The 26,998-nt window shown below is 49.7% G+C and overlaps 1 protein-coding gene across 1 annotated transcript in view; it reads left to right on the forward strand.

Annotated features, from left to right (window-relative positions):
- The first annotated feature begins 346 nt into the window (after positions 1-346).
- LOC138301829 (pneumococcal serine-rich repeat protein-like) overlaps positions 347-26,998 on the forward strand; it is a 37,290-nt gene continuing 10,638 nt past the window's right edge. Inside the window, exon 1 of the mRNA XM_069242326.1 lies at positions 347-4,118. Coding sequence (XP_069098427.1) covers positions 347-4,118 — 3,772 coding nt within the window. The remainder of the gene's footprint in view (positions 4,119-26,998) is intronic.

The following is a 26,998-nucleotide window of genomic DNA, read 5'->3' on the forward strand; positions in this document are numbered from 1 at the left end:
TTAGGAACAGATCTAACCGTCTATACAACCTTCCTTAAGAGCAGCACACACTTTTCTTATCATATCTTATAACACAGACCCTTCTAACTTCACAGTAATTTTGGGACAGGCTAGATTTACCTTACCTTCATCTGTAAGCATCATATAGGAGAGGAACAGTGGGATTTATCTGATTTTCTTGTCTCTTATTGCTGCATTTGTGCAACTTCTTATGGAATGATGGCACCCAAGTTATTAATGTTTCTCTATCCTCTCTACAGGTTCCTATGTTACCAATGGACAAATAAGTGAGACCACCATTAGTGGCCTGACTACTGATGTCACAGATCTCAGCACTAGGCTTACAATGGATATCATTGTTTGGCCCACCACAGTGGCCATTACTGAGCCCTTCACACCAGCCACTGCTGGACCCACCACTGCAGCCACTACTGAAGGTACCACGGAAGTCACTACTGAAGGGAGCACTTCTGGAGCTACCAGTGCAGCCAGTACTAAAGAGACCACTACAGTCAATACTGGAGCTACCACTAAAGCCAGCACTGAAAGTACCACTGTAGTCAAGACTGAAGGGACAACTACTGGACCTACCACTGCAGCCAGTACTGAAAGTACCACCACAGTCAATACTGTAGCAGGAACTGCACCCAACAGAGCTGTCACCTCTGCAATCAACACTGGACCTGGCAGTGCAGGAAATACTGGAGATACCACCACAATCAATACTAGACCCACCACTGCAGCCAATATTGAGGCCACCACCTCAGCCAATATTGAGGCCACTACTGCAGCTAATACTAGAGCTACCACTGCAGCCAATGCTGAGAGCACCACTGCAGCCAACAATGAGGCCCCCACTGCAGCCAATACTGAGGTCACCACTGCAGCCAGTACTGAGACCACCTCTGCAGGCAATACTAGAACTACCACTGCAGCCACTACCGAGGCCACAGTTGCAGCCAATACTGAGTCCCCCACTGCAGCCAATACTGAGGCCTCTACAGACAAAAGTGGAGTCAGTGTTGCAGCCATTACTAGGAGCACCACTTCAGTCAATACTGGGCCTGCCACTGCAGTCAATAGCAGATCCACCACAGCAAATAATGCTAATGTCACCACTGCAGCAAATACTAAACTTTCCACTGCAGCCAAAAGAGGAGCTACTAATGCAATTAATACTAACAACACTTCTGCATTCAATGCTGGATCCTCCATTGCAGGCAAAACTGGATCTATTCCAGCTGTTAATACTGCAGCCAGCACTGTAGCCAACACTGGACCTTCCACTGCACCCAAAACTGTATTTATTTCAGCTGTTAATACTGCAGCCAGCACTGTAGCCAACACTGGACCTTCCACTGCACCCAAAACTGTATTTATTTCAGCTGTTAATACTGCAGCCAGCACTGTAGCCAACACTGCACCTTCCACTGCAGCACAAACTGAATCTATTCCAGCTGTTAATACTGGAGCAGGCACTGCAGCCAGCACTGAACCTGCCACTGCATTAAAAAATGGATCTATTCCAGCTGTTAATATTGCAGCCAGCACTGTAGCCAACACTGGACCTTCCACTGCACCCAAAACTGTATTTATTTCAGCTGTTAATACTGCAGCCAGCACTGTAGCCAACACTGCACCTTCCACTGTAGCACAAACTGGATCTGTTCCAGCTGTTAATACTGCAGACAGCACTGCAGTTAATACTGGACCCTCCACTGCAGCCACAACTGGATCTATTCTAGCTGTTAATACTGGAGCTAGCACTGCAGCCAACACTAGACCTTTCACTGCACCTAAAACTGGATCTATTCCTGCTGTTAATATTGGAGCTAGCACTTCAGCCAACACTGGACCTTCCACTGCAGCCAAAACTGGATATATTCCAGCTGTTAATACTAAGCCTGCTACTTTAGCCAATACTGGACCTTCCACTGCAGCCAAAACTGGATCTATTCCAGCTGTTAATACTGGAGCCAGCACTGCGCCGATCCCTGGACCTTCTACTGCAGCCAAAACTGGAACTATTCCAGCTGTTAATACAAGAGCTAGCACTGCAGCCAACACTAGACCTTCCACTGCAGCCGAAACCGGGTCTCCTCCAGCTGTTAATAGTGGAGCTAGCACTGCATCCAACACTGGTCCCTCCACTGTAGCTAAAACTGGATCTATCCCAGCTGTTAATACCAGAGCCCGCACTACAGCTAATAGTGGACCCTCCACTGCAGCCGCAACTGAATCTATTCCAGCTGTTAATAGTGCAGCCAGCACTGCAGCCAACACTGGTCCTTCCACTGCAGCCAATACTGGATCTATTCTACCTGTTAATACTGGAGCCAGCACTACAACCAACACTGGTCCTTCCACTGCAACCAAAGCTGGGACTCTTCCAGCTGTTAATACTGGAACCGGCACTACAGCCACCACTGGACCCTCCACTGCAGCCAAAACTGGATCTACTTCAGCTGTTACTACTAAAGCCAGCACTACAGCTAATACTGGACCCCCCACTGCAGCCAAAACAGGATCTATTCCAGCTGTTAATACTGCAGCCAGCAAAGCAGCCAACACAGGAGCTTCCACTACAGCCAAAACAGGATCTATTCCAGCTGTTAATACTGGAGCCAGCACTACAGCCAACACTGGACCTTCCACTGCAACCACAACTGGGTCTCTTCCAGCTGTTAAAACTGGAGCCAGCACTGCAGCAACTACTGAACCCTCCACTGCAGCCAAAAGTGGCCCTATTCCAGCTGTTACTACTAAAGCCAGCCCTACAGCTAATACTGGACCCTCCACTGCAGCCAAAACTGAATCTATTCCAGCTATGAATACTGTAGCCAACAGTGCAGCAATCACTAGACCTTTCACTGTAGCTCAAACTGGATCTCGTCCAGCTGGTAATACTGGAGCTAGCACTGCAGCCAACACTGGACCTTCCACTGCACTCAACACTGGATCCACTCCAGCTGTTAATACTGCAGCTGACACTACAACTAATACTGGACCCTCCACTGCAGCCACAATAGGATCCATTCTAGCTGTGAATACTGGAGCCAGCACTGCAGCCAACACTGGACCTTCCACTGCAACCAAAACTGGATCTATTCCATCTGTTAATACTGGAACCAGCAAAGCAGCCAACACAGGAGCTTCTACTACAGCCAAAACAGGATCTATTCCAGCTGTTAATACTGGAGACAGCACTGCAGCTAACACTGGACCTTCCACTGCAGCCAAAACTGGATCTATTCCAGCTGTTAATACTGGAGCCAGCACTGCAGCCAACACTGGTCCTTCCACTGCAGCCGAAACAGGATCTATTCGACCTGTTAATACTGGAGGCAGCACTACAGCCAGCACTGGACCTTCCACTGCAACCAAAACTGGGACTCTTCCAGCTGTTAATACTGGAGCCAGCAGTGCAGCCACCACTGGACCCTCCACTGCAGCCAAAACTGGATCTATTCCATCTGTTAATACTGAAGCCAGCAAAGCAGCCAACACAGGAGCTTCTACTACAGCCACAACAGGATCTATTGCAGCTGTTAATACTGGAGACAGCACTGCAGCCAACACTGGACCTTCCACTGCAGCCAAACCTGGATCTATTCCAGCTGTTAATACTGGAGCCAGCACTGCAGCCAACACAGGAGCTTCTACTACAGCCAAAACAGGGTCTATTACAGCTGTTAATACTGGGGACAGCACTGCAGCCAACACTGGTCCTTCCACTGCAGCCAAAACAGGATCTATTCGACCTGTTAATACTGGAGGCAGCAGTGCCGCCAACACTGGACCTTCCACTGCAACCAAAACTGGGACTCTTCCAGCTGTTAATAGTGGAGCCAGCAGTGCAGCCACTACTGGACCCTCCACTGCAGCCAAAACTGGATCTATTCCAGCTGTTACTATTGAAGCCAGCACTACAGCTAATACTGGACACTCCACTGCAGCCAAAACTAGATCAATCCCGGCTATTAATACTGGAGCCAGCACTGCAGCCAACACCGGACCTTTCACTGCAAATACTACTGGACCCTTCAGTGCAGCCAATACTGGACCCATTGCAGCTGCCAGTTCTGCAGGCACCACCACAGCTGACACAGACATCAGAGGTAAGAGCTGCCTTGCTGCTCACTTTGTACTGCACGGAAGGAGACAATGAGGCACTTGTTGGGGGTTGGTGGGTGAAGAGCTTTCACATCTCTCTTTATGACGCTAGCGTGCACTTTCACATCTCTCTTTATGACGCTAGCGCGCCCTTTCACATCTCTCTTTATGACGCTAGCGTGCGCTTTCACATCTCTCTTTATGACGCTAGCGCGCCCTTTCACATCTCTCTTTATGACGCTAGCGCGCGCTTTCACATCTCTCTTTATGACGCTAGCGCGCCCCTTCACATCTCTCTTTATGACGCTAGCGTGCCCTTTCACATCTCTCTTTATGACGCTAGCGCGCCCTTTCACATCTCTCTTTATGACGCTAGCGCGCCCTTTCACATCTCTCTTTATGACGCTAGCGCGCCCTTTCACATCTCTCTTTATGACTCTAGGGCGCCCTTTCACATCTCTCTTTATGACTCTAGCGCGCCCTTTCACATCTCTCTTTATGACGCTAGCGCGCCCTTTCACATCTCTCTTTATGACGCTAGCGCGTCCTTTTACATCTCTCTTTATGACGCTAGCGCGCCCTTTCACATCTCTCTTTATGACGCTAGCGCGCCCTTTCACATCTCTCTTTATGACGCTAGCGCGCCCTTTCACATCTCTCTTTATGACGCTAGCGCGCTAGCGTGCCCTTTCACATCTCTCTTTATGACGCTAGCGCGCCCTTTTACATCTCTCTTTATGACGCTAGCGCGCCCTTTCACATCTCTCTTTATGACGCTAGCGTGCCCTTTTACATCTCTCTTTATGACGCTAGCGCGCCCTTTCACATCTCTCTTTATGACGCTAGCGCACCCTTTCACATCTCTCTTTATGACGCTAGCGCGCTAGCGTGCCCTTTCACATCTCTCTTTATGACGCTAGCGCGCCCTTTCACATCTCTCTTTATGACGCTAGCGTGCCCTTTCACATCTCTCTTTATGACGCTAGCGCGGCCTTTCACATCTCTCTTTATGAAGCTAGCGTGCCCTTTCACATCTCTCTTTATGACGCTAGCGCGCTAGCGTGCCCTTTCACATCTCTCTTTATGACGCTAGCGCGCCCTTTCACATCTCTCTTTATGACGCTAGCGCGCACTTTCACATCTCTCTTTATGACGCTAGCGCGCCCTTTCACATCTCTCTTTATGACGCTAGCGTGCCCTTTCACATCTCTCTTTATGACGCTAGCGCGCCCTTTCACATCTCTCTTTATGACGCTAGCGCGCTCTTTCACATCTCTCTTTATGACGCTAGCGCGTCCTTTTACATCTCTCTTTATGACGCTAGCGCGTCCTTTTACATCTCTCTTTATGACGCTAGCGCGCGCTTTCACATCTCTCTTTATGACGCTAGCGCGCCCTTTCACATCTCTCTTTATGACGCTAGCGCGCTCTTTCACATCTCTCTTTATGACGCTAGCGCGTCCTTTTACATCTCTCTTTATGACGCTAGCGTGCCCTTTCACATCTCTCTTTATGACGCTAGTGCGTCCTTTTACATCTCTCTTTATGACGCTAGCGCGCCCTTTCACATCTCTCTTTATGACGCTAGCGCGCTAGCGTGCCCTTTCACATCTCTCTTTATGACGCTAGCGCGCCCTTTCACATCTCTCTTTATGACGCTAGCGTGCCCTTTCACATCTCTCTTTATGACGCTAGCGCGCCCTTTCACATCTCTCTTTATGACGCTAGCGCGCGCTTTCACATCTCTCTTTATGACGCTAGTGCGTCCTTTTACATCTCTCTTTATGACGCTAGCGTGCCCTTTCACATCTCTCTTTATGACGCTAGCGTGCCCTTTCACATCTCTCTTTATGACGCTAGCGTGCCCTTTTACATCTCTCTTTATGACGCTAGCGCGCCCTTTCACATCTCTCTTTATGACGCTAGCGCGCCCTTTCACATCTCTCTTTATGACGCTAGCGCGCCCTTTCACATCTCTCTTTATGACGCTAGCGCGCCCTTTCACATCTCTCTTTATGACGCTAGCGTGCCCTTTTACATCTCTCTTTATGACGCTAGCGCGCCCTTTCACATCTCTCTTTATGACGCTAGCGCGTCCTTTTACATCTCTCTTTATGACGCTAGCGTGCCCTTTCACATCTCTCTTTCTGATGCTAGCGCGCCCTTTCACATCTCTCTTTATGACGCTAGCGCGCTAGCGCACCCTTTCACATCTCTCTTTATGACGCTAGCACGCCCTTTCACATCTCTCTTTATGACGCTAGCGCGCCCTTTCACATCTCTCTTTATGACGCTAGCGCGCCCTTTCACATCTCTCTTTATGACTCTAGTGCGCCCTTTCACATCTCTCTTTATGACTCTAGCGCGCCCTTTCACATCTCTCTTTATGACGCTAGTGCGTCCTTTTACATCTCTCTTTATGACGCTAGTGCGTCCTTTTACATCTCTCTTTCTGATGCTAGCGTGCCCTTTCACATCTCTCTTTATGACGCTAGCGCGCTAGCGTGCCCTTTCACATCTCTCTTTATGACGCTAGCGTGCCCTTTCACATCTCTCTTTATGACTCTAGCGCGCCCTTTCACATCTCTCTTTATGACGCTAGTGCGTCCTTTCACATCTCTCTTTATGACGCTAGCGTGCCCTTTCACATCTCTCTTTATGACGCTGCGCGCCCTTTCACATCTCTCTTTATGATGCTAGCGCGCCCTTTCACATCTCTCTTTATGACGCTAGCGCGCCCTTTCACATCTCTCTTTATGATGCTAGCGCGCCCTTTCACATCTCTCTTTATGACGCTAGTGCGTCCTTTTACATCTCTCTTTATGACGCTAGCGTGCCCTTTCACATCTCTCTTTATGACGCTAGCGCGCGCTTTCACATCTCTCTTTATGACGCTAGCGCGCCCTTTCACATCTCTCTTTATGACGCTAGCGCGCCCTTTCACATCTCTCTTTATGACGCTAGAGTGCCCTTTCACATCTCTCTTTATGACGCTAGCGCGCTAGCGTGCCCTTTCACATCTCTCTTTATGACGCTAGCGTGCCCTTTCACATCTCTCTTTATGACGCTAGCGCGCCCTTTCACATCTCTCTTTATGACGCTAGCGCGCCCTTTCACATCTCTCTTTATGACGCTAGCGCGCCCTTTCACATCTCTCTTTATGACGCTAGCGCGCCCTTTCACATCTCTCTTTATGACGCTAGCGCGCCCTTTCACATCTCTCTTTATGACGCTAGCGCGCCCTTTCACATCTCTCTTTATGACGCTAGCGCGCCCTTTCACATCTCTCTTTATGACGCTAGCGCGCCCTTTCACATCGCGCTAGCGTGCCCTTTCACATCTCTCTTTATGACGCTAGCGCGCCCTTTCACATCTCTCTTTATGAGGCTAGCGTGCCCTTTCACATCTCTCTTTATGACGCTAGCGCGCTAGCGTGCCCTTTCACATCTCTCTTTATGACGCTAGCGCGCCCTTTCACATCTCTCTTTATGACGCTAGCGTGCCCTTTCACATCTCTCTTTATGACGCTAGCGCGCCCTTTCACATCTCTCTTTATGACGCTAGCGCGCGCTTTCACATCTCTCTTTATGACGCTAGTGCGTCCTTTTACATCTCTCTTTATGACGCTAGCGTGCCCTTTCACATCTCTCTTTATGACGCTAGCGTGCCCTTTCACATCTCTCTTTATGACGCTAGCGTGCCCTTTTACATCTCTCTTTATGACGCTAGCGCGCCCTTTCACATCTCTCTTTATGACGCTAGCGCGCCCTTTCACATCTCTCTTTATGACGCTAGCGCGCCCTTTCACATCTCTCTTTATGACGCTAGCGCGCCCTTTCACATCTCTCTTTATGACGCTAGCGTGCCCTTTTACATCTCTCTTTATGACGCTAGTGCGCCCTTTCACATCTCTCTTTATGACGCTAGCGCGTCCTTTTACATCTCTCTTTATGACGCTAGCGTGCCCTTTCACATCTCTCTTTCTGATGCTAGCGCGCCCTTTCACATCTCTCTTTATGACGCTAGCGCGCTAGCGCGCCCTTTCACATCTCTCTTTATGACGCTAGCGCGCCCTTTCACATCTCTCTTTATGACGCTAGCGCGCCCTTTCACATCTCTCTTTATGACGCTAGCGCGCCCTTTCACATCTCTCTTTATGACGCTAGCGTGCCCTTTCACATCTCTATGATGCTAGCGCGTCCTTTTACATCTCTCTTTATGACGCTAGTGCGTCCTTTTACATCTCTCTTTATGACGCTAGTGCGTCCTTTTACATCTCTCTTTCTGATGCTAGCGTGCCCTTTCACATCTCTCTTTATGACGCTAGCGCGCTAGCGTGCCCTTTCACATCTCTCTTTATGACGCTAGCGTGCCCTTTCACATCTCTCTTTATGACTCTAGCGCGCCCTTTCACATCTCTCTTTATGACGCTAGTGCGTCCTTTCACATCTCTCTTTATGACGCTAGCGTGCCCTTTCACATCTCTCTTTATGACGCTAGCGCGCCCTTTCACATCTCTCTTTATGATGCTAGCGCGCCCTTTCACATCTCTCTTTATGACGCTAGCGAGCCCTTTCACATCTCTCTTTATGATGCTACCGCGCCCTTTCACATCTCTCTTTATGACGCTAGTGCGTCCTTTTACATCTCTCTTTATGACGCTAGCGTGCCCTTTCACATCTCTCTTTATGACGCTAGCGCGCGCTTTCACATCTCTCTTTATGACGCTAGCGCGCCCTTTCACATCTCTCTTTATGACGCTAGCGCGCCCTTTCACATCTCTCTTTATGACGCTAGCGTGCCCTTTCACATCTCTCTTTATGACGCTAGCGCGCTAGCGTGCCCTTTCACATCTCTCTTTATGACGCTAGCGTGCCCTTTCACATCTCTCTTTATGACGCTAGCGCGCCCTTTCACATCTCTCTTTATGACGCTAGCGCGCCCTTTCACATCTTTCTTTATGACGCTAGCGTGCCCTTTCACATCTCTCTTTATGACGCTAGCGCGCCCTTTCACATCTCTCTTTATGACGCTAGCGTGCCCTTTCACATCTCTCTTTATGACGCTAGCGCGCCCTTTCACATCTCTCTTTATGACGCTAGCGTGCCCTTTCACATCTCTCTTTATGACGCTAGCGCGCCCTTTCACATCTCTCTTTATGACGCTAGCGCGTCCTTTCACATCTCTCTTTATGACGCTAGCGCGTCCTTTCACATCTCTCTTTATGACGCTAGCGCGCTAGCGTGCCCTTTCACATCTCTCTTTATGACGCTAGCGCGCCCTTTCACATCTCTCTTTATGACTCTAGCGCGCCCTTTTACATCTCTCTTTATGACGCTAGCGCGTCCTTTTACATCTCTCTTTATGACGCTAGCGCGCCCTTTCACATCTCTCTTTATGACGCTAGCGCGCTAGCGTGCCCTTTCACATCTCTCTTTATGACGCTAGCGCGCCCTTTCACATCTCTCTTTATGATGCTAGCGTGCCCTTTCACATCTCTCTTTATGACGCTAGCGCGCCCTTTCACATCTCTCTTTATGACGCTAGCGCGCCCTTTCACATCTCTCTTTATGACTCTAGCGCGCCCTTTCACATCTCTCTTTATGACGCTAGCGCGCCCTTTCACATCTCTCTTTATGACGCTAGCGCGTCCTTTCACATCTCTCTTTATGACGCTAGCGCGCTAGCGTGCCCTTTCACATCTCTCTTTATGACGCTAGCGCGCCCTTTCACATCTCTCTTTATGACTCTAGCGCGCCCTTTCACATCTCTCTTTATGACGCTAGTGCGCCCTTTCACATCTCTCTTTATGACGCTAGCGCGCCCTTTCACATCTCTCTTTATGACGCTAGCGCACCCTTTCACATCTCTCTTTATGACGCTAGCGTGCCCTTTCACATCTCTCTTTATGACGCTAGCGCGCCCTTTCACATCTCTCTTTATGAAGCTAGCGCGCTAGCGTGCCCTTTCACATCTCTCTTTATGACGCTAGCGCGCCCTTTCACATCTCTCTTTATGACGCTAGCGTGCCCTTTCACATCTCTCTTTATGACGCTAGCGCGCTAGCGTGCCCTTTCACATCTCTCTTTATGACGCTAGCGCGCCCTTTCACATCTCTCTTTATGACGCTAGCGTGCCCTTTCACATCTCTCTTTATGACGCTAGCGCGCCCTTTCACATCTCTCTTTATGACGCTAGCGCGCGCTTTCACATCTCTCTTTATGACGCTAGTGCGTCCTTTTACATCTCTCTTTATGACGCTAGTGCGTCCTTTTACATCTCTCTTTCTGATGCTAGCGTGCCCTTTCACATCTCTCTTTATGACGCTAGCGCGCTAGCGTGCCCTTTCACATCTCTCTTTATGACGCTAGCGTGCCCTTTCACATCTCTCTTTATGACTCTAGCGCGCCCTTTCACATCTCTCTTTATGACGCTAGTGCGTCCTTTCACATCTCTCTTTATGACGCTAGCGTGCCCTTTCACATCTCTCTTTATGACGCTAGCGCGCCCTTTCACATCTCTCTTTATGATGCTAGCGCGCCCTTTCACATCTCTCTTTATGACGCTAGCGCGCCCTTTCACATCTCTCTTTATGATGCTAGCGCGCCCTTTCACATCTCTCTTTATGACGCTAGTGCGTCCTTTTACATCTCTCTTTATGACGCTAGCGTGCCCTTTCACATCTCTCTTTATGACGCTAGCGCGCGCTTTCACATCTCTCTTTATGACGCTAGCGCGCCCTTTCACATCTCTCTTTATGACGCTAGCGCGCCCTTTCACATCTCTCTTTATGACGCTAGCGTGCCCTTTCACATCTCTCTTTATGACGCTAGCGCGCTAGCGTGCCCTTTCACATCTCTCTTTATGACGCTAGCGTGCCCTTTCACATCTCTCTTTATGACGCTAGCGCGCCCTTTCACATCTCTCTTTATGACGCTAGCGCGCCCTTTCACATCTCTCTTTATGACGCTAGCGCGCGCTTTCACATCTCTCTTTATGACGCTAGCGCGCCCTTTCACATCTCTCTTTATGACGCTAGCGCGCCCTTTCACATCTCTCTTTATGACGCTAGCGCGCCCTTTCACATCTCTCTTTATGACGCTAGCGCGCCCTTTCACATCTCTCTTTATGACGCTAGCGCGCCCTTTCACATCTCTCTTTATGACGCTAGCGCGCCCTTTCACATCTCTCTTTATGATGCTAGCGCGCCCTTTCACATCTCTCTTTATGACGCTAGCGCGTCCTTTCACATCTCTCTTTATGACGCTAGCGCGCTAGCGTGCCCTTTCACATCTCTCTTTATGACGCTAGCGCGCCCTTTCACATCTCTCTTTATGACTCTAGCGCGCCCTTTCACATCTCTCTTTATGACGCTAGTGCGCCCTTTCACATCTCTCTTTATGACGCTAGCGCGCCCTTTTACATCTCTCTTTATGACGCTAGCGCGCCCTTTCACATCTCTCTTTATGACGCTAGCGCGCCCTTTCACATCTCTCTTTATGACGCTAGCGCGCCCTTTCACATCTCTCTTTATGACGCTAGCGCGCCCTTTCACATCTCTCTTTATGACGCTAGCGCGCCCTTTCACATCTCTCTTTATGACTCTAGCGCGCGCTTTCACATCTCTCTTTATGACGCTAGCGCGCCCTTTCACATCTCTCTTTATGACGCTAGCGCGCCCTTTCACATCTCTCTTTATGACGCTAGCGCGCCCTTTCACATCTCTCTTTATGACGCTAGCGCGCCCTTTCACATCTCTCTTTATGACGCTAGCGCACCCTTTCACATCTCTCTTTATGACGCTAGCGCGCCCTTTCACATCTCTCTTTATGACGCTAGCGCGCCCTTTCACATCTCTCTTTATGACGCTAGCGCGTCCTTTCACATCTCTCTTTATGACTCTAGCGCGCCCTTTCACATCTCTCTTTATGACGCTAGTGCGCCCTTTCACATCTCTCTTTATGACGCTAGCGCGCTAGCGTGCCCTTTCACATCTCTCTTTATGACGCTAGCGCGCCCTTTCACATCTCTCTTTATGACTCTAGCGCGCCCTTTCACATCTCTCTTTATGACTCTAGCGCGCCCTTTCACATCTCTCTTTATGACGCTAGCGCGCCCTTTTACATCTCTCTTTATGACGCTAGCGCGCCCTTTCACATCTCTCTTTATGACGCTAGCGTGCCCTTTCACATCTCTCTTTATGACGCTAGCGCGCCCTTTCACATCTCTCTTTATGACGCTAGCGCGCTAGCGTGCCCTTTCACATCTCTCTTTATGACGCTAGCGCGCCCTTTCACATCTCTCTTTATGACGCTAGCGTGCCCTTTCACATCTCTCTTTATGACGCTAGCGCGCTCTTTCACATCTCTCTTTATGACGCTAGCGCGTCCTTTTACATCTCTCTTTATGACGCTAGCGTGCCCTTTCACATCTCTCTTTATGACGCTAGCGCGTCCTTTTACATCTCTCTTTATGACGCTAGCGCGCCCTTTCACATCTCTCTTTATGACGCTAGCGCGCTAGCGTGCCCTTTCACATCTCTCTTTATGACGCTAGCGCGCCCTTTCACATCTCTCTTTATGACGCTAGCGTGCCCTTTCACATCTCTCTTTATGACGCTAGCGCGCCCTTTCACATCTCTCTTTATGACGCTAGCGTGCCCTTTGACATCTCTCTTTATGACTCTAGCGCGCCCTTTCACATCTCTCTTTATGACGCTAGTGCGCCCTTTCACATCTCTCTTTATGACGCTAGCGCGCCCTTTCACATCTCTCTTTATGACGCTAGCGCGCCCTTTCACATCTCTCTTTATGATGCTAGCGCGCTAGCGTGCCCTTTCACATCTCTCTTTATGACGCTAGCGTGCCCTTTCACATCTCTCTTTATGACGCTAGCGCGCCCTTTCACATCTCTCTTTATGACGCTAGCGCGCCCTTTCACATCTTTCTTTATGACGCTAGCGTGCCCTTTCACATCTCTCTTTATGACGCTAGCGCGCCCTTTCACATCTCTCTTTATGACGCTAGCGCGCCCTTTCACATCTCTCTTTATGACGCTAGCGCGCCCTTTCACATCTCTCTTTATGACGCTAGCGCGCCCTTTCACATCTCTCTTTATGACGCTAGCGCGCCCTTTCACATCTCTCTTTATGACGCTAGCGCGCCCTTTCACATCTCTCTTTATGACGCTAGCGCGCGCTTTCGCATCTCTCTTTATGACGCTAGCGCGCCCTTTCACATCTCTCTTTATGACGCTAGCGCGCCCTTTCACATCTCTCTTTATGACGCTAGCGCGCCCTTTCACATCTCTCTTTATGACGCTAGCGCGCCCTTTCACATCTCTCTTTATGACGCTAGCGCGCCCTTTCACATCTCACTTTATGACGCTAGCGCGCCCTTTCACATCTCTCTTTATGACGCTAGCGCGCCCTTTCACATCTCTCTTTATGACGCTAGCGCGTCCTTTCACATCTCTCTTTATGACGCTAGCGCGCTAGCGTGCCCTTTCACATCTCTCTTTATGACGCTAGCGCGCCCTTTCACATCTCTCTTTATGACTCTAGCGCGCCCTTTCACATCTCTCTTTATGACGCTAGTGCGCCCTTTCACATCTCTCTTTATGACGCTAGCGCGCCCTTTCACATCTCTCTTTATGACGCTAGCGCGCCCTTTCACATCTCTCTTTATGACGCTAGCGTGCCCTTTCACATCTCTCTTTATGACGCTAGCGCGCCCTTTCACATCTCTCTTTATGACGCTAGCGCGCTAGCGTGCCCTTTCACATCTCTCTTTATGACGCTAGCGCGCCCTTTCACATCTCTCTTTATGACGCTAGCGTGCCCTTTCACATCTCTCTTTATGACGCTAGCGCGCTCTTTCACATCTCTCTTTATGACGCTAGCGCGTCCTTTTACATCTCTCTTTATGACGCTAGCGTGCCCTTTCACATCTCTCTTTATGACGCTAGCGCGTCCTTTTACATCTCTCTTTATGACGCTAGCGTGCCCTTTCACATCTCTCTTTATGACGCTAGCGCGCCCTTTCACATCTCTCTTTATGACGCTAGCGCGCCCTTTCACATCTCTCTTTATGACTCTAGCGCGCCCTTTCACATCTCTCTTTATGACGCTAGCGCGCCCTTTCACATCTCTCTTTATGACGCTAGCGCGCCCTTTCACATCTCTCTTTATGACGCTAGCGCGCCCTTTCACATCTCTCTTTATGACGCTAGCGCGCCCTTTCACATCTCTCTTTATGACGCTAGCGCGCCCTTTCACATCTCTCTTTATGACGCTAGCGTGCCCTTTCACATCTCTCTTTATGACGCTAGCGCGCCCTTTCACATCTCTCTTTATGACGCTAGCGTGCCCTTTCACATCTCTCTTTATGACACTAGCGCGCTCTTTCACATCTCTCTTTATGATGCTAGCGCGTCCTTTTACATCTCTCTTTATGACGCTAGCGTGCCCTTTCACATCTCTCTTTATGACGCTAGCGCGTCCTTTTACATCTCTCTTTATGACGCTAGCGCGCCCTTTCACATCTCTCTTTATGACGCTAGCGCGCTAGCGTGCCCTTTCACATCTCTCTTTATGACGCTAGCGCGCCCTTTCACATCTCTCTTTATGACGCTAGCGTGCCCTTTCACATCTCTCTTTATGACGCTAGCGCGCCCTTTCACATCTCTCTTTATGACGCTAGCGCGCGCTTTCACATCTCTCTTTATGACGCTAGTGCGTCCTTTTACATCTCTCTTTATGACGCTAGCGTGCCCTTTCACATCTCTGTTTATGACGCTAGCGTGCCCTTTCACATCTCTCTTTATGACGCTAGCGTGCCCTTTTACATCTCTCTTTATGACGCTAGCACGCCCTTTCACATCTCTCTTTATGACGCTAGCGCGCCCTTTCACATCTCTCTTTATGACGCTAGCGCGCCCTTTCACATCTCTCTTTATGACGCTAGCACGCCCTTTCACATCTCTCTTTATGACGCTAGCGTGCCCTTTTACATCTCTCTTTATGACGCTAGCGCGCCCTTTCACATCTCTCTTTATGACGCTAGCGCGTCCTTTTACATCTCTCTTTATGACGCTAGCGTGCCCTTTCACATCTCTCTTTCTGATGCTAGCGCGCCCTTTCACATCTCTCTTTATGACGCTAGCGCGCTAGCGCGCCCTTTCACATCTCTCTTTATGACGCTAGCGCGCCCTTTCACATCTCTCTTTATGACGCTAGCGCGCCCTTTCACATCTCTCTTTATGACGCTAGCGCGCCCTTTCACATCTCTCTTTATGACGCTAGCGTGCCCTTTCACATCTCTATGATGCTAGCGCGTCCTTTTACATCTCTCTTTATGACGCTAGTGCGTCCTTTTACATCTCTCTTTATGACGCTAGTGCGTCCTTTTACATCTGTCTTTCTGATGCTAGCGTGCCCTTTCACATCTCTCTTTATGACGCTAGCGCGCTAGCGTGCCCTTTCACATCTCTCTTTATGACGCTAGCGTGCCCTTTCACATCTCTCTTTATGACTCTAGCGCGCCCTTTCACATCTCTCTTTATGACGCTAGTGCGTCCTTTCACATCTCTCTTTATGACGCTAGCGTGCCCTTTCACATCTCTCTTTATGACGCTAGCGCGCCCTTTCACATCTCTCTTTATGATGCTAGCGCGCCCTTTCACATCTCTCTTTATGACGCTAGCGCGCCCTTTCACATCTCTCTTTATGATGCTAGCGCGCCCTTTCACATCTCTCTTTATGACGCTAGTGCGTCCTTTTACATCTCTCTTTATGACGCTAGCGTGCCCTTTCACATCTCTCTTTATGACGCTAGCGCGCGCTTTCACATCTCTCTTTATGACGCTAGCGCGCCCTTTCACATCTCTCTTTATGACGCTAGCGCGCCCTTTCACATCTCTCTTTATGACGCTAGCGTGCCCTTTCACATCTCTCTTTATGACGCTAGCGCGCTAGCGTGCCCTTTCACATCTCTCTTTATGACGCTAGCGTGCCCTTTCACATCTCTCTTTATGACGCTAGCGCGCCCTTTCACATCTCTCTTTATGACGCTAGCGTGCCCTTTCACATCTCTCTTTATGACGCTAGCGTGCCCTTTCACATCTCTCTTTATGACGCTAGCGCGCCCTTTCACATCTCTCTTTGTGACGCTAGCGCGCCCTTTCACATCTCTCTTTATGACGCTAGCGTGCCCTTTCACATCTCTCTTTATGACGCTAGCGCGCCCTTTCACATCTCTCTTTATGACGCTAGCGTGCCCTTTCACATCTCTCTTTATGACGCTAGCGCGCGCTTTCACATCTCTCTTTATGACGCTAGCGCGCCCTTTCACATCTCTCTTTATGACGCCAGCGCGCCCTTTCACATCTCTCTTTATGACGCCAGCGCGCCCTTTCACATCTCTCTTTATGACGCTAGCGCGCCCTTTCACATCTCTCTTTATGACGCTAGCGCGCCCTTTCACATCTCTCTTTATGACGCTAGCGCGCCCTTTCACATCTCTCTTTATGACGCTAGCGCGCCCTTTCACATCTCTCTTTATGACGCTAGCGCGCCCTTTCACATCTCTCTTTATGACGCTAGCGCGCCCTTTCACATCTCTCTTTATGACGCTAGCGCGTCCTTTCACATCTCTCTTTATGACTCTAGCGCGCACTTTCACATCTCTCTTTATGACGCTAGTGCGTCCTTTTACATCTCTCTTTCTGATGCTAGTGTGCCCTTTCACATCTCTCTTTATGACGCTAGCGCGCCCTTTCACATCTCTCTTTATGACGCTAGCGCGCCCTTTCACATCTCTCTTTATGACGCTAGCGCGCCCTTTCACATCTCTCTTTATGACGCTAGCGTGCCCTTTCACATCTCTCTTTATGACGCTAGCGTGCCCTTTCACATCTCTCTTTATGACGCTAGCGCGCCCTTTCACATCTCTCTTTATGACTCTAGCGCGCCCTTTCACATCCCTCTTTATGACGCTGGCGCGCCCTTTCACATCTCTCTTTATGACGCTAGCGCGTCCTTTTACATCTCTCTTTATGACGCTAGCGCGCCCTTTCACATCTCTCTTTATGACGCTAGTGCGCCCTTTCACATATCTCTTTATGACGCTAGTGCGTCCTTTTACATCTCTCTTTATGACGCTAGCGTGCCCTTTCACATCTCTCTTTATGACGCTAGCGCGCGCTTTCACATCTCTCTTTATGACGCTAGCGCGCCCTTTCACATCTCTCTTTATGACGCTAGCGCGCCCTTTCACATCTCTCTTTATGACGCTAGCGTGCCCTTTCACATCTCTCTTTATGACGCTAGCGCGCTAGCGTGCCCTTTCACATCTCTCTTTATGACGCTAGCGTGCCCTTTCACATCTCTCTTTATGACGCTAGCGCGCCCTTTCACATCTCTCTTTATGACGCTAGCGCGCCCTTTCACATCTTTCTTTATGACGCTAGCGTGCCCTTTCACATCTCTCTTTATGACGCTAGCGCGCCCTTTCACATCTCTCTTTATGACGCTAGCGCGCCCTTTCACATCTCTCTTTATGACGCTAGCGTGCCCTTTCACATCTCTCTTTATGACGCTAGCGCGCCCTTTCACATCTCTCTTTATGACGCTAGTGTGCCCTTTCACATCTCTCTTTATGACGCTAGCGCGCCCTTTCACATCTCTCTTTATGACGCTAGCGCGCTAGCGTGCCCTTTCACATCTCTCTTTATGACGCTAGCGCGCCCTTTCACATCTCTCTTTATGACTCTAGCGCGCCCTTTTACATCTCTCTTTATGACGCTAGCGCGTCCTTTTACATCTCTCTTTATGACGCTAGCGCGCCCTTTCACATCTCTCTTTATGACGCTAGCGCGCTAGCGTGCCCTTTCACATCTCTCTTTATGACGCTAGCGCGCCCTTTCACATCTCTCTTTATGATGCTAGCGTGCCCTTTCACATCTCTCTTTATGACGCTAGCGCGCCCTTTCACATCTCTCTTTATGACGCTAGCGCGCCCTTTCACATCTCTCTTTATGACTCTAGCGCGCCCTTTCACATCTCTCTTTATGACGCTAGCGCGCCCTTTCACATCTCTCTTTATGACGCTAGCGCGTCCTTTCACATCTCTCTTTATGACGCTAGCGCGCTAGCGTGCCCTTTCACATCTCTCTTTATGACGCTAGCGCGCCCTTTCACATCTCTCTTTATGACTCTAGCGCGCCCTTTCACATCTCTCTTTATGACGCTAGTGCGCCCTTTCACATCTCTCTTTATGACGCTAGCGCGCCCTTTCACATCTCTCTTTATGACGCTAGCGCACCCTTTCACATCTCTCTTTATGACGCTAGCGTGCCCTTTCACATCTCTCTTTATGACGCTAGCGCGCCCTTTCACATCTCTCTTTATGAAGCTAGCGCGCTAGCGTGCCCTTTCACATCTCTCTTTATGACGCTAGCGCGCCCTTTCACATCTCTCTTTATGACGCTAGCGTGCCCTTTCACATCTCTCTTTATGACGCTAGCGCGCTAGCGTGCCCTTTCACATCTCTCTTTATGACGCTAGCGCGCCCTTTCACATCTCTCTTTATGACGCTAGCGTGCCCTTTCACATCTCTCTTTATGACGCTAGCGCGCCCTTTCACATCTCTCTTTATGACGCTAGCGCGCGCTTTCACATCTCTCTTTATGACGCTAGTGCGTCCTTTTACATCTCTCTTTATGACGCTAGTGCGTCCTTTTACATCTCTCTTTCTGATGCTAGCGTGCCCTTTCACATCTCTCTTTATGACGCTAGCGCGCTAGCGTGCCCTTTCACATCTCTCTTTATGACGCTAGCGTGCCCTTTCACATCTCTCTTTATGACTCTAGCGCGCCCTTTCACATCTCTCTTTATGACGCTAGTGCGTCCTTTCACATCTCTCTTTATGACGCTAGCGTGCCCTTTCACATCTCTCTTTATGACGCTAGCGCGCCCTTTCACATCTCTCTTTATGATGCTAGCGCGCCCTTTCACATCTCTCTTTATGACGCTAGCGCGCCCTTTCACATCTCTCTTTATGATGCTAGCGCGCCCTTTCACATCTCTCTTTATGACGCTAGTGCGTCCTTTTACATCTCTCTTTATGACGCTAGCGTGCCCTTTCACATCTCTCTTTATGACGCTAGCGCGCGCTTTCACATCTCTCTTTATGACGCTAGCGCGCCCTTTCACATCTCTCTTTATGACGCTAGCGCGCCCTTTCACATCTCTCTTTATGACGCTAGCGTGCCCTTTCACATCTCTCTTTATGACGCTAGCGCGCTAGCGTGCCCTTTCACATCTCTCTTTATGACGCTAGCGTGCCCTTTCACATCTCTCTTTATGACGCTAGCGCGCCCTTTCACATCTCTCTTTATGACGCTAGCGCGCCCTTTCACATCTCTCTTTATGACTCTAGCGCGCGCTTTCACATCTCTCTTTATGACGCTAGCGCGCCCTTTCACATCTCTCTTTATGACGCTAGCGCGCCCTTTCACATCTCTCTTTATGACGCTAGCGCGCCCTTTCACATCTCTCTTTATGACGCTAGCGCGCCCTTTCACATCTCTCTTTATGACGCTAGCGCGCCCTTTCACATCTCTCTTTATGACGCTAGCGCGCCCTTTCACATCTCTCTTTATGACGCTAGCGCGCCCTTTCACATCTCTCTTTATGACGCTAGCGCGTCCTTTCACATCTCTCTTTATGACGCTAGCGCGCTAGCGTGCCCTTTCACATCTCTCTTTATGACGCTAGCGCGCCCTTTCACATCTCTCTTTATGACTCTAGCGCGCCCTTTCACATCTCTCTTTATGACGCTAGTGCGCCCTTTCACATCTCTCTTTATGACGCTAGCGCGCCCTTTTACATCTCTCTTTATGACGCTAGCGCGCCCTTTCACATCTCTCTTTATGACGCTAGCGTGCCCTTTCACATCTCTCTTTATGACGCTAGCGCGCTCTTTCACATCTCTCTTTATGACGCTAGCGCGTCCTTTTACATCTCTCTTTATGACGCTAGCGTGCCCTTTCACATCTCTCTTTATGACGCTAGCGCGTCCTTTTACATCTCTCTTTATGACGCTAGCGTGCCCTTTCACATCTCTCTTTATGACGCTAGCGCGCCCTTTCACATCTCTCTTTATGACGCTAGCGCGCCCTTTCACATCTCTCTTTATGACTCTAGCGCGCCCTTTCACATCTGCTAGCGCGCTAGCGTGCCCTTTCACATCTCTCTTTATGACGCTAGCGCGCCCTTTCACATCTCTCTTTATGACGCTAGCGTGCCCTTTCACATCTCTCTTTATGACGCTAGCGCGCCCTTTCACATCTCTCTTTATGACGCTAGCGCGCGCTTTCACATCTCTCTTTATGACGCTAGTGCGTCCTTTTACATCTCTCTTTATGACGCTAGCGTGCCCTTTCACATCTCTGTTTATGACGCTAGCGTGCCCTTTCACATCTCTCTTTATGACGCTAGCGTGCCCTTTTACATCTCTCTTTATGACGCTAGCACGCCCTTTCACATCTCTCTTTATGACGCTAGCGCGCCCTTTCACATCTCTCTTTATGACGCTAGCGCGCCCTTTCACATCTCTCTTTATGACGCTAGCACGCCCTTTCACATCTCTCTTTATGACGCTAGCGTGCCCTTTTACATCTCTCTTTATGACGCTAGCGCGCCCTTTCACATCTCTCTTTATGACGCTAGCGCGTCCTTTTACATCTCTCTTTATGACGCTAGCGTGCCCTTTCACATCTCTCTTTCTGATGCTAGCGCGCCCTTTCACATCTCTCTTTATGACGCTAGCGCGCTAGCGCGCCCTTTCACATCTCTCTTTATGACGCTAGCGCGCCCTTTCACATCTCTCTTTATGACGCTAGCGCGCCCTTTCACATCTCTCTTTATGACGCTAGCGCGCCCTTTCACATCTCTCTTTATGACGCTAGCGTGCCCTTTCACATCTCTATGATGCTAGCGCGTCCTTTTACATCTCTCTTTATGACGCTAGTGCGTCCTTTTACATCTCTCTTTATGACGCTAGTGCGTCCTTTTACATCTGTCTTTCTGATGCTAGCGTGCCCTTTCACATCTCTCTTTATGACGCTAGCGCGCTAGCGTGCCCTTTCACATCTCTCTTTATGACGCTAGCGTGCCCTTTCACATCTCTCTTTATGACTCTAGCGCGCCCTTTCACATCTCTCTTTATGACGCTAGTGCGTCCTTTCACATCTCTCTTTATGACGCTAGCGTGCCCTTTCACATCTCTCTTTATGACGCTAGCGCGCCCTTTCACATCTCTCTTTATGATGCTAGCGCGCCCTTTCACATCTCTCTTTATGACGCTAGCGCGCCCTTTCACATCTCTCTTTATGATGCTAGCGCGCCCTTTCACATCTCTCTTTATGACGCTAGTGCGTCCTTTTACATCTCTCTTTATGACGCTAGCGTGCCCTTTCACATCTCTCTTTATGACGCTAGCGCGCGCTTTCACATCTCTCTTTATGACGCTAGCGCGCCCTTTCACATCTCTCTTTATGACGCTAGCGCGCCCTTTCACATCTCTCTTTATGACGCTAGCGTGCCCTTTCACATCTCTCTTTATGACGCTAGCGCGCTAGCGTGCCCTTTCACATCTCTCTTTATGACGCTAGCGTGCCCTTTCACATCTCTCTTTATGACGCTAGCGCGCCCTTTCACATCTCTCTTTATGACGCTAGCGTGCCCTTTCACATCTCTCTTTGTGACGCTAGCGTGCCCTTTCACATCTCTCTTTATGACGCTAGCGCGCCCTTTCACATCTCTCTTTGTGACGCTAGCGCGCCCTTTCACATCTCTCTTTATGACGCTAGCGTGCCCTTTCACATCTCTCTTTATGACGCTAGCGCGCCCTTTCACATCTCTCTTTATGACGCTAGTGTGCCCTTTCACATCTCTCTTTATGACGCTAGCGCGCGCTTTCACATCTCTCTTTATGACGCTAGCGCGCCCTTTCACATCTCTCTTTATGACGCCAGCGCGCCCTTTCACATCTCTCTTTATGACGCTAGCGCGCCCTTTCACATCTCTCTTTATGACGCTAGCGCGCCCTTTCACATCTCTCTTTATGACGCTAGCGCGCCCTTTCACATCTCTCTTTATGACGCTAGCGCGCCCTTTCACATCTCTCTTTATGACGCTAGCGCGCCCTTTCACATCTCTCTTTATGACGCTAGCGCGCCCTTTCACATCTCTCTTTATGACGCTAGCGCGCCCTTTCACATCTCTCTTTATGACGCTAGCGCGTCCTTTCACATCTCTCTTTATGACTCTAGCGCGCACTTTCACATCTCTCTTTATGACGCTAGTGCGTCCTTTTACATCTCTCTTTCTGATGCTAGTGTGCCCTTTCACATCTCTCTTTATGACGCTAGCGCGCCCTTTCACATCTCTCTTTATGACGCTAGCGCGCCCTTTCACATCTCTCTTTATGACGCTAGCGCGCCCTTTCACATCTCTCTTTATGACGCTAGCGTGCCCTTTCACATCTCTCTTTATGACGCTAGCGTGCCCTTTCACATCTCTCTTTATGACGCTAGCGCGCCCTTTCACATCTCTCTTTATGACTCTAGCGCGCCCTTTCACATCCCTCTTTATGACGCTAGCGCGCCCTTTCACATCTCTCTTTATGACGCTAGCGCGTCCTTTTACATCTCTCTTTATGACGCTAGCGCGCCCTTTCACATCTCTCTTTATGACGCTAGTGCGCCCTTTCACATCTCTCTTTATGACGCTAGTGCGTCCTTTTACATCTCTCTTTATGACGCTAGCGTGCCCTTTCACATCTCTCTTTATGACGCTAGCGCGCGCTTTCACATCTCTCTTTATGACGCTAGCGCGCCCTTTCACATCTCTCTTTATGACGCTAGCGCGCCCTTTCACATCTCTCTTTATGACGCTAGCGTGCCCTTTCACATCTCTCTTTATGACGCTAGCGCGCTAGCGTGCCCTTTCACATCTCTCTTTATGACGCTAGCGTGCCCTTTCACATCTCTCTTTATGACGCTAGCGCGCCCTTTCACATCTCTCTTTATGACGCTAGCGCGCCCTTTCACATCTTTCTTTATGACGCTAGCGTGCCCTTTCACATCTCTCTTTATGACGCTAGCGCGCCCTTTCACATCTCTCTTTATGACGCTAGCGCGCCCTTTCACATCTCTCTTTATGACGCTAGCGTGCCCTTTCACATCTCTCTTTATGACGCTAGCGCGCCCTTTCACATCTCTCTTTATGACGCTAGTGTGCCCTTTCACATCTCTCTTTATGACGCTAGCGCGCCCTTTCACATCTCTCTTTATGACGCTAGCGCGTCCTTTCACATCTCTCTTTATGACGCTAGCGCGCTAGCGTGCCCTTTCACATCTCTCTTTATGACGCTAGCGCGCCCTTTCACATCTCTCTTTATGACTCTAGCGCGCCCTTTTACATCTCTCTTTATGACGCTAGCGCGTCCTTTTACATCTCTCTTTATGACGCTAGCGCGCCCTTTCACATCTCTCTTTATGACGCTAGCGCGCTAGCGTGCCCTTTCACATCTCTCTTTATGACGCTAGCGCGCCCTTTCACATCTCTCTTTATGATGCTAGCGTGCCCTTTCACATCTCTCTTTATGACGCTAGCGCGCCCTTTCACATCTCTCTTTATGACGCTAGCGCGCCCTTTCACATCTCTCTTTATGACTCTAGCGCGCCCTTTCACATCTCTCTTTATGACGCTAGCGCGCCCTTTCACATCTCTCTTTATGACGCTAGCGCGTCCTTTCACATCTCTCTTTATGACACTAGCGCGCTAGCGTGCCCTTTCACATCTCTCTTTATGACGCTAGCGCGCCCTTTCACATCTCTCTTTATGACTCTAGCGCGCCCTTTCACATCTCTCTTTATGACGCTAGTGCGCCCTTTCACATCTCTCTTTATGACGCTAGCGCGCCCTTTCACATCTCTCTTTATGACGCTAGCGCACCCTTTCACATCTCTCTTTATGACGCTAGCGTGCCCTTTCACATCTCTCTTTATGACGCTAGCGCGCCCTTTCACATCTCTCTTTATGAAGCTAGCGCGCTAGCGTGCCCTTTCACATCTCTCTTTATGACGCTAGCGCGCCCTTTCACATCTCTCTTTATGACGCTAGCGTGCCCTTTCACATCTCTCTTTATGACGCTAGCGCGCTAGCGTGCCCTTTCACATCTCTCTTTATGACGCTAGCGCGCCCTTTCACATCTCTCTTTATGACGCTAGCGTGCCCTTTCACATCTCTCTTTATGACGCTAGCGCGCCCTTTCACATCTCTCTTTATGACGCTAGCGCGCGCTTTCACATCTCTCTTTATGACGCTAGTGCGTCCTTTTACATCTCTCTTTATGACGCTAGTGCGTCCTTTTACATCTCTCTTTCTGATGCTAGCGTGCCCTTTCACATCTCTCTTTATGACGCTAGCGCGCTAGCGTGCCCTTTCACATCTCTCTTTATGACGCTAGCGTGCCCTTTCACATCTCTCTTTATGACTCTAGCGCGCCCTTTCACATCTCTCTTTATGACGCTAGTGCGTCCTTTCACATCTCTCTTTATGACGCTAGCGTGCCCTTTCACATCTCTCTTTATGACGCTAGCGCGCCCTTTCACATCTCTCTTTATGATGCTAGCGCGCCCTTTCACATCTCTCTTTATGACGCTAGCGCGCCCTTTCACATCTCTCTTTATGATGCTAGCGCGCCCTTTCACATCTCTCTTTATGACGCTAGTGCGTCCTTTTACATCTCTCTTTATGACGCTAGCGTGCCCTTTCACATCTCTCTTTATGACGCTAGCGCGCGCTTTCACATCTCTCTTTATGACGCTAGCGCGCCCTTTCACATCTCTCTTTATGACGCTAGCGCGCCCTTTCACATCTCTCTTTATGACGCTAGCGTGCCCTTTCACATCTCTCTTTATGACGCTAGCGCGCTAGCGTGCCCTTTCACATCTCTCTTTATGACGCTAGCGTGCCCTTTCACATCTCTCTTTATGACGCTAGCGCGCCCTTTCACATCTCTCTTTATGACGCTAGCGCGCCCTTTCACATCTCTCTTTATGACGCTAGCGCGCGCTTTCACATCTCTCTTTATGACGCTAGCGCGCCCTTTCACATCTCTCTTTATGACGCTAGCGCGCCCTTTCACATCTCTCTTTATGACGCTAGCGCGCCCTTTCACATCTCTCTTTATGACGCTAGCGCGCCCTTTCACATCTCTCTTTATGACGCTAGCGCGCCCTTTCACATCTCTCTTTATGACGCTAGCGCGCCCTTTCACATCTCTCTTTATGACGCTAGCGCGCCCTTTCACATCTCTCTTTATGACGCTAGCGCGTCCTTTCACATCTCTCTTTATGACGCTAGCGCGCTAGCGTGCCCTTTCACATCTCTCTTTATGACGCTAGCGCGCCCTTTCACATCTCTCTTTATGACTCTAGCGCGCCCTTTCACATCTCTCTTTATGACGCTAGTGCGCCCTTTCACATCTCTCTTTATGACGCTAGCGCGCCCTTTCACATCTCTCTTTATGACGCTAGCGCGCCCTTTCACATCTCTCTTTATGACGCTAGCGCGCCCTTTCACATCTCTCTTTATGACGCTAGCGCGTCCTTTCACATCTCTCTTTATGACTCTAGCGCGCCCTTTCACATCTCTCTTTATGACGCTAGTGCGCCCTTTCACATCTCTCTTTATGACGCTAGCGCGCTAGCGTGCCCTTTCACATCTCTCTTTATGACGCTAGCGCGCCCTTTCACATCTCTCTTTATGACTCTAGCGCGCCCTTTCACATCTCTCTTTATGACTCTAGCGCGCCCTTTCACATCTCTCTTTATGACGCTAGCGCGCCCTTTTACATCTCTCTTTATGACGCTAGCGCGCCCTTTCACATCTCTCTTTATGACGCTAGCGTGCCCTTTCACATCTCTCTTTATGACGCTAGCGCGCCCTTTCACATCTCTCTTTATGACGCTAGCGCGCTAGCGTGCCCTTTCACATCTCTCTTTATGACGCTAGCGCGCCCTTTCACATCTCTCTTTATGACGCTAGCGTGCCCTTTCACATCTCTCTTTATGACGCTAGCGCGCTCTTTCACATCTCTCTTTATGACGCTAGCGCGTCCTTTTACATCTCTCTTTATGACGCTAGCGTGCCCTTTCACATCTCTCTTTATGACGCTAGCGCGTCCTTTTACATCTCTCTTTATGACGCTAGCGCGCCCTTTCACATCTCTCTTTATGACGCTAGCGCGCTAGCGTGCCCTTTCACATCTCTCTTTATGACGCTAGCGCGCCCTTTCACATCTCTCTTTATGACGCTAGCGTGCCCTTTCACATCTCTCTTTATGACGCTAGCGCGCCCTTTCACATCTCTCTTTATGACGCTAGCGTGCCCTTTGACATCTCTCTTTATGACTCTAGCGCGCCCTTTCACATCTCTCTTTATGACGCTAGTGCGCCCTTTCACATCTCTCTTTATGACGCTAGCGCGCCCTTTCACATCTCTCTTTATGACGCTAGCGCGCCCTTTCACATCTCTCTTTATGATGCTAGCGCGCTAGCGTGCCCTTTCACATCTCTCTTTATGACGCTAGCGTGCCCTTTCACATCTCTCTTTATGACGCTAGCGCGCCCTTTCACATCTCTCTTTATGACGCTAGCACGCCCTTTCACATCTTTCTTTATGACGCTAGCGTGCCCTTTCACATCTCTCTTTATGACGCTAGCGCGCCCTTTCACATCTCTCTTTATGACGCTAGCGCGCCCTTTCACATCTCTCTTTATGACGCTAGCGTGCCCTTTCACATCTCTCTTTATG

This window comes from Pleurodeles waltl, chromosome 6 (assembly GCF_031143425.1).
Source record: "Pleurodeles waltl isolate 20211129_DDA chromosome 6, aPleWal1.hap1.20221129, whole genome shotgun sequence".
Taxonomy (NCBI): domain Eukaryota; kingdom Metazoa; phylum Chordata; class Amphibia; order Caudata; family Salamandridae; genus Pleurodeles; species Pleurodeles waltl.